Source organism: Rhagoletis pomonella, unplaced genomic scaffold (genome assembly GCF_013731165.1).
Source record: "Rhagoletis pomonella isolate Grant_MI unplaced genomic scaffold, Rhpom_1.0 Rhpom_scaffold_00008, whole genome shotgun sequence".
NCBI classification, from domain to species: Eukaryota; Metazoa; Arthropoda; class Insecta; order Diptera; family Tephritidae; genus Rhagoletis; species Rhagoletis pomonella.
Genome location: NW_023458562.1, coordinates 19,501,566 through 19,514,840, shown reverse-complemented (window position 1 = coordinate 19,514,840; position 13,275 = coordinate 19,501,566). Strand labels below are relative to the sequence as shown.

The 13,275-nt window shown below is 32.4% G+C and overlaps 1 protein-coding gene across 1 annotated transcript in view; it reads right to left on the bottom strand.

Moving 5' to 3' along the window:
- LOC118745220 (probable cytochrome P450 4ad1) overlaps positions 1-13,275 on the bottom strand; it is a 36,276-nt gene that overhangs the window by 1,738 nt on the left and 21,263 nt on the right. The window contains 8 exon segments of the mRNA XM_036478745.1: positions 50-212; positions 521-557; positions 1,056-1,220; positions 1,223-1,252; positions 2,487-2,547; positions 3,049-3,128; positions 3,521-3,544; positions 4,166-4,280. Coding sequence (XP_036334638.1) covers positions 50-212; positions 521-557; positions 1,056-1,220; positions 1,223-1,252; positions 2,487-2,547; positions 3,049-3,128; positions 3,521-3,544; positions 4,166-4,280 — 675 coding nt within the window.

The following is a 13,275-nucleotide window of genomic DNA, read 5'->3' as shown; positions in this document are numbered from 1 at the left end:
TGCTTTGCGATTGGTGCGTGCGATTAACGGCACAGAAGGATACAGACTCAGGGTCCTGCGTATTACGTATTCCAAGTAGCGCATCTGCTCTAAATGTGCACATGGAATGTTGGAAACATTCGCCAACTGCACGGCTGAGTTCGTTACGAAAATACGCCGCTGCTGGGCTTACATCTTTTCTTGAATGGCTGGATGGTGAGAGAGGGTGTACATTAGGGTTGGCCAAAAGAAAGTAAAGTCGGAATTTTAATGCTCTCACCCCCTAGGATTTTTCTATATTAAAAAATCATATTTTACGTTTTTTGCGGACCAATAAATTATAGTAACTATACAAAATGGTTCAATAAAAAATTAGGTATTATTTTAGGTAATCTCCTGTAGAGAATCATATTGTTTTCTAAGAATTCTGTCCATTTCTAGGAAAATATTTTTTAATTTCAAAATAAATAAAACATAGAGGTGTATTTTTTCGGCATAAAAATTCCGACATGAATTTTCGTACCACCCTAGTGTACATAGGGTGTATAAGATAGCGTTGATGTTGTGCAATTGTGTTCCTCTTAAAAATGTAATAAATGTGATGGTAAGCGAAAATTTTATATCAAGAGTTGGATGGCCTGTTATGTATAGAAAAATTATATAATATAATCTTCAAAGAAAATTACACTTGAGTAGTTATTGCAATTAACTAGAGAAAATCGTGTGCATAAAAATTTGCCCAAAAATGAAAATTTAGTTTTATAATGAATTTAAAGCAATTTTTCCCCAAGAAAATGTCAAGCGAACAGTTGAAGACTTTTCGTGTGAATAATGGTAAATTTTAGATTTTTAACATTTCAAGCAATAAATAATTTATTTACCTAATAAATCATATTTTCTGGGTTCCACAACAAACGCTAAGTTCCTTGTAAGCATAAAATTACTCGGATTTTCCAGCTTTACTCAATAAATTGTGGAAATGCAAACAGCAATTTATTTATATTTAACTGCCTTTATCTGATTAATTATCGTGCCGCCCCCCGCAATTCCATGCGCAAAATGTAACTCATACGCACTGTGAATAGGAACGTGGAGAGCTCCTCGAACATTTCCTTGTTGGTCAGCTGGTTGCTGCTATCCAGGTTCGCATTCAAAAGCGCATCAAGGAACGAACGTGCCACTTTTTTCGTTGCCGGTTTCTGCTGTTTTTCGTGCTGCTGCTGCTTTTTTGTTGCGCCGTCTGTTGCAGCTGCTGACGACGTTGGTTGACAATCTTTTAATTAAAATGCGAATAATCAGAACACGAAAGACTTAAATGGAAAACAGAATATTAAAAATATGATGTTGGCTGGCTGGATTTCCAGTGACGGAGTTGACATATGATGGTCGGCAACACGCACTCAATTACCAATTTTTGCATATTGCATTTTTAAGTTGAAAGGCTGAGCGTATGTGTATATGGAAATGTGCATGTGGCTTTTACAGAATGCGGAATTGTTTCTAAAGGCTTATGAGCCTACGGAGAGTACTTGGGGATTTTTACAGAGCATAAAAACGCATTTCAACATACCGCTTAACAACAGTGGTTTACTCTTATTTAATGTATCTACGTGAATTCATACTATGGCTGTGCATGCAATACATGTGTATGGATGTACAGTTGCGAGTAAAATAACAGCAGTAAAATTCAAAATGATGCTGCTGGTAGCTTATGTTTATTTATTTATTGTTGGGTCGATCTGTATCAGAAACCGCAAATATAAGAATTTCAAAGCTTGCACCAAGTTCACAAAAATTAATTAAACTAAAAAAAAATCATCAAAATTTCGAATATTAAAATAAGATTTCTTATCAAGATTTTGAGTATGTATGCAGTTTTGTAGCCTATTCAATTTTGGTATGATAAAGTGCAAGTTTCAAGTCTCTAAAAACTACCGTTGATTTTTAAGAATTTTTTTTTGTCGAGGGTGTGCGCATTTTCTTCCATACAACGCATGAACCAAATTTATTTTCACTTTAGACTTAGAAAACTCGGTAAAAATTTGTGGAGGGAAATAATGATTTCTGTACGAATATTTTGAGATGTCTCTATTTTTCGGAATATTATGAACGTAAGGCTTCTGGGGAGTATTCAATTTTACATTAAAAATTTTAGATACTGAAAAGTTGATATTGCTCTGAGAAAATATGTATGCACTTCTTTTATGACTTTTCATTAAAGATCCTTTTAGGAAAATCTAGGAGAGGATGTCCAAGTATTCATATATGTGTACATATTTGTAAATACATACATACAATGTAAGTAGTACGTATGCATCTCTATTTTTAATTCATCTTTCCTTTCGTTATTGCCATTCCAACTCCTCATCCAATATTGTTTGCCTTTCAGCAAAAATTAAAATTAAAAATTTTTTAAATCGCAATATCGCAGAATCCGTCTGTATTTGAGTACGTATCGCCGGTCCATACCTGTGGGTGTGTGTAAAGCAGAACAAACACGTGTTTACTTTGTTAATTATGCGCTCACGAGTGCTCAGGGCGGCGCTTTGCTTCCAGCCAGTGTACGGACTCTAAATTTTTTTTTTAGTGGTAGATAAGAATTAAAGATTGTGATAGATTCCAAAACACTGTGGAGGTCTACATACATATATGTATATGTATGTACTCGGACGAATTTTGATATAAAAATTTTGCGCTAAATGCTGAAAATCCATATTTTTACCAGACAAAATGTCGTTTATCATGAATTAAAATGCCGATTGTCAATGAGTAACAATAGAAACCCAAACAAATAGATGTCGATCGAGGTTTCTGCTTGTGAGAGTACTATTCCGCAGGCCAACAAAATTTCAAAAAATGATTGAGGCACTGTAAGTGAAATCATCTAAATTGAAAATTTAGAAAAATTGTAAAATGTTGTGGATTTTAAGCTTACGGTGGTAGATGTGCTAGAAATGCAATTTAGCTAAAAATGTGGTGGATTTTAAGCTTACGGTGGTAGATGTGCTAGAAATGAAATTTAGCAAAAAATGTGGTAGATCTACCACAAAAGTGGTATAATCCGTACACTGCTTCCTGTGATGTGGCGCTAATTGGAAGAGCGTGTCAAAGCGTTTTACAATGCTGAATCTTCGCCCCCTTATTACATCTCACAGACTGTGGTGGGAATATCAACCGAGGCGATTGTAAAATTGTCCAAGTAACTAATTGAAACCCAAATTGACTCGATTTATGTGTATGTGTTTTTTTTTTGTTTGGTGGTAAAGATGATATTGGTAGATAATTGGATTGGGGCAATAAAATGAGGATGCGTGCATGTATGTATGCAATAATATGCTATTGCTATACTCTTCGTGAACTGAACATGAAATGAAGAAACATAAATATCATGTTGCCAGACCAAAAGAAAAATATACATGCCACCCCACCAATAATTTTGTATGAAAGTATGTATAGTAAACATTACAAAAAAATACCGACCTCACAAAAAGGAGAAGGAGAAGAGGAGGTTATCAACTCGTCGGAATATATATATGTATATTACCGCATAACTTTGGACCACGTTAACCGATTTCAATAATTTTTTTTTTAAAGAAAAGGTGTTACCTCACAGGTGGTCCCATTTGGATAAAATCCGATTATTGGATCATAAAGAAATTAACGATAATCTTAAATTTTTATATGAGAATTGAAGTCGCTTTTATTTTTTGCTTAAAAATTAGTTCTTTCTATTTTGTTTTGTTGAGAGTTTCACGTTTTTTTTGCTTATATAAAAATTGTCGAAAAAACTTTTTATAGAAGAAACTGGGTTGATAGTGTCACCAAAAAAATTGCAAAAATTTATGCGATATCAACTTTACTATACTACTGCAATTCACTGGGAATCTAAAGTATACAAACACACATATCCATATGTATACTTATGCAAGTATATGCAAGTATTCAGGTACATATGTGCTCAAAGGATAAATGAAAAAAATAAAATTTTTTGTTATAAATTAAATGCTTCCTTATTTTGATGAAAGTATATGCCAAGTGCATTTCGTTCTAGTTGTTTTTGTTATTGTGTAGAGCTAAATAAAACAGTCACAAGATGTGTCGTGACAACAAATTAAATTACTTGTCTTTGTATGTATGTTTGTACGCATTTGAGTGTGCGACATGACATGTGAGTAAATGGAATTACTTGAACTTCCGCCGGATCACTCAATATGACATGATACTGAAAAAAAACAGACACCAACGAAAGGAAACTCTGGAAGTCATATTTCCGGCAGCACTGCAAAATTTTCTTTGGGTAAATATTCGGCAAAGAGAAAAACAAAGTAAGCAACTTTAAGTGTGCGGCTGTTGAACAATTTACTCGAATTGTGTGTACAAATTTACATATGTGCATATATCTATGTACATTAGACTGCATCCCTCCCCATACAAAAAAAAAATCGATACTATTTTTCCATTGGAATTATAAAATCTATTATATTTTAAGACGTCTACCAAAATATTTCGGAAAAATATTAAGATTTAAGTGAGCTGGACCGATTTGAAAATACCTCCAAAAATAGAGTTTTTTATGAATAAAAATAGTTTCTTAAAGATTTTTTTTGAAAAAATCCCCTCAAATGACAAAACGGTTCAAGCTTGAAATATCTGCATAAAAATATTAAAAAAAAATTAAGACAAAATTTTAACGGAATCGTAATGATGAGATTTTTGATGCTGTTTTTTAACTTTTTCAAAGATTGGTAGAGGAAAAACTTGAATAACTGAATCTAAACTCTTCCGATTTAGACTTAAGAGGTGTCATTGGAAAGGTATTTTCTCACCCTTTTTATTTCTTTGCTAATAAACTCATTCAAAGGATGGAAGGGAAAGGTAGGATGAACGAACGTCATTCAAAGTTGAATTAAGATGTGTTGGTATTCGAAAAAACAAGATGGGACACGAATGATGTTTTTTTGGCCAGAAAAAAAAACTACTGAGATCCCATAAGTCTAATTCAGAATAGTCTTGGCCCAGTTATTCAAGTTTTTCGTAAACCAATCTTTGAAAGAAGTAAAAAAACAGCATCAAAAATCTCATTATTACGATTCCGTTGAAAAGATTTTTAAATATTTTTATGCAGATTTTTTAAGCTTAATCTAATTTGGCATCTGAGTGGACCTTTTTCAAAAAATTCTTTAATAAACTATTTTTATTCTTAAAAAACTTCATTTTTGGAGGTATTTTTAAATCGGTCCAGCTCGCTTAAATCTTAATATATTTCCGAAATATTTTGGTGGACGTCATAAAATATAATAAATTTTGTAATACCGGCGGAAAACCCGCAACTTTTTTTGGTGATGCAGTCTAATGTACATACATATGTATATATACAATTGAGGTCAGCTGATTAAGTTAAGTGACATTTTGATCAGTTTCGGCTATTTTGCTTTTGCTAATTTAATGTTTATTATTTTTTTTTATAAAAATCTAGCACATTATATAACAAGCACCGTATAAATCTACCATTCAAAGTTTGTACAAAAGTTATAGAAATTCAAAAAAGTTTAAAAATTTTGTTCTTAGAGAGTGAATTGGTAACAAAGTTCGCGGCGAGTAAATTTTTGACAACTATTAGGTGAATAAAATTTCAAAAGCTTATGAGGCTAGTGAAATTTTCGACAAATGCATAGAAAAAAAATGACAATCGCGAAGTTTGTTGTTGTGTGTAATTTTTCATTAAATAAAAGCTTAAATTGATGAATTGCAATCAAGGATGGTAGATGTTTTCTAAAAATATTAATTTAACTTCAATTTGTAATATTTTATAGTAAAAATATTACTCAACAGCTTTCCCCATAAAACTTTGTTGCCGGCAGCGTTGTCGAATTGACGATAGGGCTTTCGCACGAGGCGATTTTTCAGGCAACTTTTGAGTTCAACTCACGCAGGGTTGCACGAGAAAAAAAATTGAATGGCTAAAAATATCAAAATATAAAAAATATCAAAATATTCACCATAAAAAGGCGATTGCATTGTTCAACGTAGCATTCCACTTTTGGTTGAACGGCCTTTCAACTCTAATTGCCTGCCAATATTTAGCCATTCAACTTTTTTTTCGTGCGTGAGTTGAATGGAACATCGCCTCGTGCGAACACCTTTTAATCGCGAAAACGCCTTAGTAATTTCGTAAATTTCAGTCTTGGCGCTTTGGTCAATATTTTGCTTTTATATTTGTTTCAGCTTGTACGATCTATTATTACACAAAGAAACTCTGACAAAACTGCCAAATTTATGAATTTCGCGCAAAAGCGCGCATTCCCTAAAACAGTCCCGAAAACTTTCCAGGTTTTCGCGTTTATTGTCGTTAACAATTACAAATAAATTTTTACTAACCCATTTGCAGTGTGGAGTCCCTTTGGTTATGTATTGTGTTGTCATATTTATTGGAAAATTAAGTGCCATTTGATGTAAAATAGGACCAAAAATGGCACGGTTTGAGCCAAGTTGGCAGCCCTGGTTACCGAATTATGGTGGTTGAAGCTTGATATTTTTCTGGTAGTTGGTAAATTGCTATCAGCTGTTCGATGTTTATCCAATTTCAAATCCACCCGCTGTCGAAAGACATAAGGCATATGAGTAAGTAAAATTCCATAAATTTTCTGTTAAAATGTTTTTTTTTTTTTTTTTAAGAAAAAGCTACGAATTAGCTGTTGGTAAACACAATTTTTCAGACTAACAAAAGAAAGCTGAAAAGGACTTTCACAGTTGATAATATTACCGAGTACCAACTAGCAGTTTACAAAGTACCAACTAGCAGGTCTGAAGACCCTTATTGTCTATTTCCTTATGCTAAATGTCGTAAAAATGGCGATACGGCCACGGTTGCCACTGAAAAAAAACTACTTACCCTCCACTTGAAAAAAATCTACCAAATCTAGAAAATATCTACCAATAGCATTTTGATTTTAGTAATTTTAATAAAAACTATTGTTCTGTTCTATTTTTTTAGATATTTCAATTAAAACTAAAATTGGTTTTAAGGAAATTTTTGTTTAACTAATGGTATGGTATTTGAGATCATATTAATGACATCTTTTCGGCTTGGTGGTTTTTTATTTTTTTTTTTAATATTCATAACGTTTTTCAAGTGCATAAAGGTCTTTTGGTATTTTTTTTATAAGAATATTGTTTGCGCTTCAAACAAACTAATTAAAAATAAACGATTAAAGCTCTATTCCACATTCAGAAAAATTAATTACTGTGAATTTTTAGAACAATTTTAGGTATGGTGTTTTATAGCTTTAGGATAACCAATAATTTTTTTTTGGTTGCCGCTGGTTTTTTGTGTTTTTTCATTTAACAATTTCCATTGATAAAAAATTGCGTTCTTTTTTTGCCAACAATGATAGTGTGTAATTATTTAGAGAATCATTTGAAATATTGACTCAATCAAAAGCTCCCCAGAAAAACTACAGCAATAAATCAGACTACACTTTTGGATAGAAATTTATAATATAAAGATAACTACGAAAAATAAAGCAAGAACGAAAAGTTGTATTTTTTTCCATCAAAATACTTCAACAAAAATCTACCAAAATGAGAAAAAATTTACCTTTTTACCAACCCAAATTTTTTCTACCAATTTTGGTAACAATTTACCAAAATGGCAACCCTGGATAAGGCCATCGTCAGCCATTATTATAGCAATTAAGGAATACGATTTCGACGAGTCGAGTAGAGTCCGACGTGGTGAGCGGTCGTATGGTTTTTCGAGTTCGCGACTATCACATATTTTTGTGACAAAAAAATCATATAAAAACCCCAAAAAAAAATAAATAACAAACCAACAAAAAAATTGCAACAGTAGTAACGTAAGTAAATATTAAATATAGTGTAGAGAAAGTAAAATTCCATTGTGGTGTGGCGATTGGCAGCAAGAGGCAGAAAAAATGTTAATCATGAATGGCATTGAGAAAACTTAAAAATAAGACCAAAATTGTAGAAAACAAGTGTGTTTTTTTAAGAATATTATTGGTCATAATTTTTTTGCAACAAAATTTTTCAGTAAAAGATGAGGTCTTTATTGGTTGTTGCTGTGGCCGGACCGCAGTTAAGCGTGTGCTGAATACAGTTGCCAATTCAATTTAAATATATGTAAAATGTACAGTCAATCAATAAAGTTTAGGTACTGCGATTTGCTGCGTTAGACGCACGGTAATTAGCCCGAAAATGTTGTATATTCCCTCGCCGAGGAAGGATAGCGATATCGGTAACTTTTGAAAAATGTGTGTCATTATTTTCTGCATAATTTCGAAGAATATTCACAGTGCCATTGACTGCTTCACTACCACGATTCAAATCAAGCGAGGGCGCTTGGAGAAGTAAACTTTTAACTTTTTAATTCTTATAATATTTTCCAAGTCATTAATATTTTTATGCGCATACAAATGTCCGGTTACACAGTTGAAAGTGAAGTTTACTACATATGTATGTACGTGCATCGCGGAAATAGACAAAAAGTAGTATCAGAAAGTTCGATTTGACATACATACATACCCATGGTTTTGATTTTTCACGTTGACGAAGAGTTTTACACGATTTCTTATTCTATAAATAATCTTGTGCAAGCCTAAAAAATGGTTACGATTCAAGATTAAAATAAAAAAAAAACTTTAAACATTTTTTTTTTCAAATTTCTTGTTTGATTTAATATATTTTATCCGAATTTTGCTTTTTCGAGCTCAGTGATTAAATTCCTGTTAAAAGCCTTTGATGGCCATTGCGTAGCGTTAGTACGCTATGTTGCACAAAACCACCTCCAGAGGTCGTCTTCGGCGTTGTAAAATTGAAAATGCACTGTGATTGGCCTAGGCTTCTAAATCGCAATAACATTATCGATGTTTCGAAAAATTATATCGATGGTAGTTCGATGTATCAAATTAAAACATCGATGCTTTAAGGAAAGCTTGCTGATTTTTTCTTATCTTATTTACATATGTACATTTATTAATTCAGGAATTTTATAAAAGTACTTACTTATCATACGCCTCCCTCAAAATTTTAAATGATTAAATACTAGTAAAGATTAGTAAACATCGATGTATTGATTTAAAATCGGATTCATAAAAACATCGATGCCTACTATACGTTTTGCGAGTTAAAAAGTGCAAGAAAATGTATGGACTTATAGTGAAAATGCTAATTGTGGACTTTGTTATATATAAAATTTGGTGAGTGGTTTATATTATGAGTTATTATTAGTTGTAGTATTAAGCTAAAAGTTATATTTAATTATAAAAGTGAATGTTGTGTTTCGTTTCATATGTATGAATGTAAATACATGATCATAATTTATTGCAAATGTTTTTGAAGTGAGTTTAAAGTAGGTTGTGGTGTAAGTACTGTGAAATAATTTGCGACTCATAATTCAAGTGTTGGCTAAGAAAAATAAGAAGTGGAAATTTATGTACATATGTAACAGCCAACCTGTCCTCATTTACGGACTGGTTTCCAACGCTTAGCCAATTTTTAGGACTTAGTCATGAATAAGCTGAATAAAAAGTAGGCTTATTCTTGACTAAGTCCAAATATTCGCTAATGTAAGTTAAGTTGAGTTGGAGAAACTAGCCATTAATCTCAGAACTCCCGTAGTTGCTAAAAAATTAACCTAAAATTTAATAATTAGAATATAATAAGTGGTAATATTAGAATAACCGGTACCGCCCACTTATGTCGTATATTTGTCACTCAAAAACTACTCTACCGATCAGCCAGGATTTTAGAAAACATTATGTTTTTGAATGCAAATCAAATGAAAATTTCAAAATAGTAAAAATTCATAGTCAATCAATAAATTTTGAGTACAAAGTTTTTTGCAATGCTGGTAATGTTTCATACATACATGCTAGTTTGAGTGAGTTTAATAAAACAAAGCTAAAAGTTGTATTTAGTTACAGAAGTGGAAATTTATGTAGTGGAAAGTGCCAGCCTGTCACATTTTAATCTAATAAATCAACCTAAAATTTTTTATTCTTGCTTCTCTGCAGATTTTATTCGTGTAAAAAGAGCGAGACAGTGAAGCAGCAGAAATAAAACTGCGAGACGAAATCTAGGCAACAAATTGGTAGCTGAATATGTCTTCTCAGAAGCAACAATACCAAAATAGTACGAAACACAACGCAAACAGAAAAGTGGCAAGTTCTAGTAAGCTCAACATTATTTACATATACATATATTTATATATTGGACAAAAAATGACGTAAAAAAATAAAAGAAAACTGCAAGATCTTTTTAAGAACCTCGTAAAAGTGTAAGTGCCGTTTTCTCAAATGTACTCCCTACATTTATTTTGTAATTCCCTCAAAAAATACATGGATATGAAAAATATAAGCTGAAGATACAGTGGCAAAAATATATATAGGGAAGAGACATTTTTGCATTCTTCGGCTATTGCCCTTTCGATTATTTAATTTTTATTATTTTTTATGAAGTGTCGCTCGTTATTTAACAAAGACCATGCGAATCAAAATTTAAAACATTGTACAAAATTTAGTTAAGTTTCATCAAAATTTTGAGCTATTTAGTTACATTTCTTAGAAAATTTCCGAGTCTACAGTTTTATAGCCCATTCTATTCAAAGTGGAAATTTAAGTAGCTATGACATACCGTTGAATTTTATTTTTATTTCTTTTATGGACATTGTTGCTAATTTTTTCCATACAAAAAACCTGTACTTTGAATGGAATGGACATACTTAAAACAATTCTAAAAATTCTGTTTTAAATCTTTATCAGCATTTGACAAAGTAGCCAAAACTTTGTTTTGTTTTAAATAATGTTCGGATTCGATGCATTACAAATGTCCCGATTTCGTTCTACAGAAATAAGGTCACCGTAATTATAGTAGAACTCAACTGAAATTTATGAATGTAACTGAATTCCCACCGTTGGTAATAACTTAACCCAAAATTTTTTATTCAGCAAAGAAGTTGGTTGGAAATGTCATAAAACAACTTGTTCCGTTGTGAAAGGGACGTTAAGATCGTCGTGTAAAAATTACCTTGTATATTATCAAATACTATTAGTAAAGGTAAAGTCTTGATTTAAAATCAGATTCATAAAAACATCGACAAACATCGATGCTTGAAGGCACGACCATCGATGTTGTTCGATACACATTTTTAGCGCAGTGCCCGATTTTTTCTGGGTGCATAAAATTCTGGACTTTCGAGAAATAAGAAAATTGTGTTATATGTATTATTGGGTGAGTGCTTTATCTATATTATAAGTTATTATTAAGTAGTATTGGCCTATGAGTGAGTTGGAAGTAGGTGGTGCTGAAAGTACAGTGAAATAATCTACGACTCATAATTCAAGTGTTTGCTAAGAAAAATATATGGTAGACCACATCAACTTTTAATAAAATTGTGTTATATATTAAATTTAGTGAGTGCCAAAACAAAGCTTAAAGTTATTTTAATTACAGAAGAGGAAATTTATGTATGTGACTGCCGTCATTGCTAATAAATTAACTTAAAATATTTTATTCTTGGTTCCTTGCAGATTTCACTCGCGTGAAAACAGCGAGACAGTGAAGCAGCAGAAATTGAGACATTAGACATTTGCACCACAGTTAATTTTTGGCCATGAGTCGGAAAAGGCCATTTGGCGAAAACAGCAAAGAAGCAGAAAGTAATAATACAACCCTTTCCGTTGTGAAAAAAACTTTACGATCATCGTGTAAAAATTCCGATGTGTGTATATTACCAAATGCATGTGATGTGGTGAAAATGTGCTGTCTTTTCGTCGAAGTATCGAGATATATTCACTTCACACTGATAAAACGTCGGAAGCAACGAAACTTTGAAACGATAAATTTTCTGGAATGTTGTTACCATCTGATGGTAAAGAAAAAACCAAAGTATATAATCGACAAAGAATATAATATGTTGCGAAAAAACCTGAATTGTATGATAGTTCGTACCGTTTGAATTTATTTGTGGAAAACGCGAATAAATTTCCGATTCTGTTCCATAGCAATATGTGGATGCACGCATATACTCGGCTCAGGTAATATTTTAAATTTTAGCACGACAAAAAAAAATATATATATAATAAACTGAGCTGCCTATTCGAAAAGAATTCAAAAAGTATCCCAAATCGGCACTTACTAGAACGTATTGCGTACCGATTTAAAATGGAACGGAAAGAAACTATACGGAATAGAAAATGTTTTATCCCTACAAACTGATGGAGTGTCCGTATCATTTTGTATGGAGAAAAAAAATACAAAATGAAACTGAAGTGAAAAAGAGAAAACTAAAATCAGAAGAAGCCGATTGTGAAGGTGATTTAATAAAAATATGCGGAACGAAATACAAAAACAATATTGGCCTAGATCCTGGGTGTCGCTCCATTTTAGCTGGCATCCATAATAATGTTTCTGTCAAAATAAAAAATTCATATTATAAAAACCTTTCTGGTATATTTTCTCGAAAAATAAAACTACAGAAATACACAAAACATTTCACGACAAAAACAGAATTATCGACGAATTCGTCAAAATTTAAAGAATATTGCCAATTCCAACTGGAAAAACTACAACAAAAGCAATAAATTTTCTCGGAAAGAAAGGTGGCTCGGCTGAATTTGAATAAGTACATTTGTCGACAAAAAGCCTGCAACCACATTGCAAAAAAACTGGTACCGAACAGAGAAGATAGTACGTTAATATGTATAAGTTCAACCGAGATCGGTGCGAACTCGCCAATACGCGGTTATAGGGGAGTACCTTATCGGTTACTAAGCGCAGCTTTTTAAAACAACGCAAAGCAGACATCCTAATGGTGAACGAATTACGGGCAACAAAACTTTGTGCAAAGTGTTACAACATAGACCTGACGTCTAAATCGCCCCACAGGGACCAATTTTGCCCAAAAAGCCGTACCTGTTGGAATCGAGACGTCAATGCTGGGAAAATAGCGAGAAAGTGGAGCAGCAGAAATTGAGAAATTGAAGTCATGAGTCGGAAAAGGCCACTTAAGTTATAAAACAACAGTTTCGGTTGTTAAAAAATGTCTACGATCATCGTGTAAAAACTCCGATGTGTGTATATTACCAAATGCAAAAGGATATGGAGGAAATGTCTTGTCTATTCGTCGAAGTATCGAGATATATTCACTTCACACTGATGAAACGTTGGGAACAACGAACCTTTGAAGCAATTAATTTTCTGGAACGGTATAACCATCTGATGGTAAAGAAAAAAACCAACATATACAATAGAATAGGAATATAATATGCTGCGAAAAAA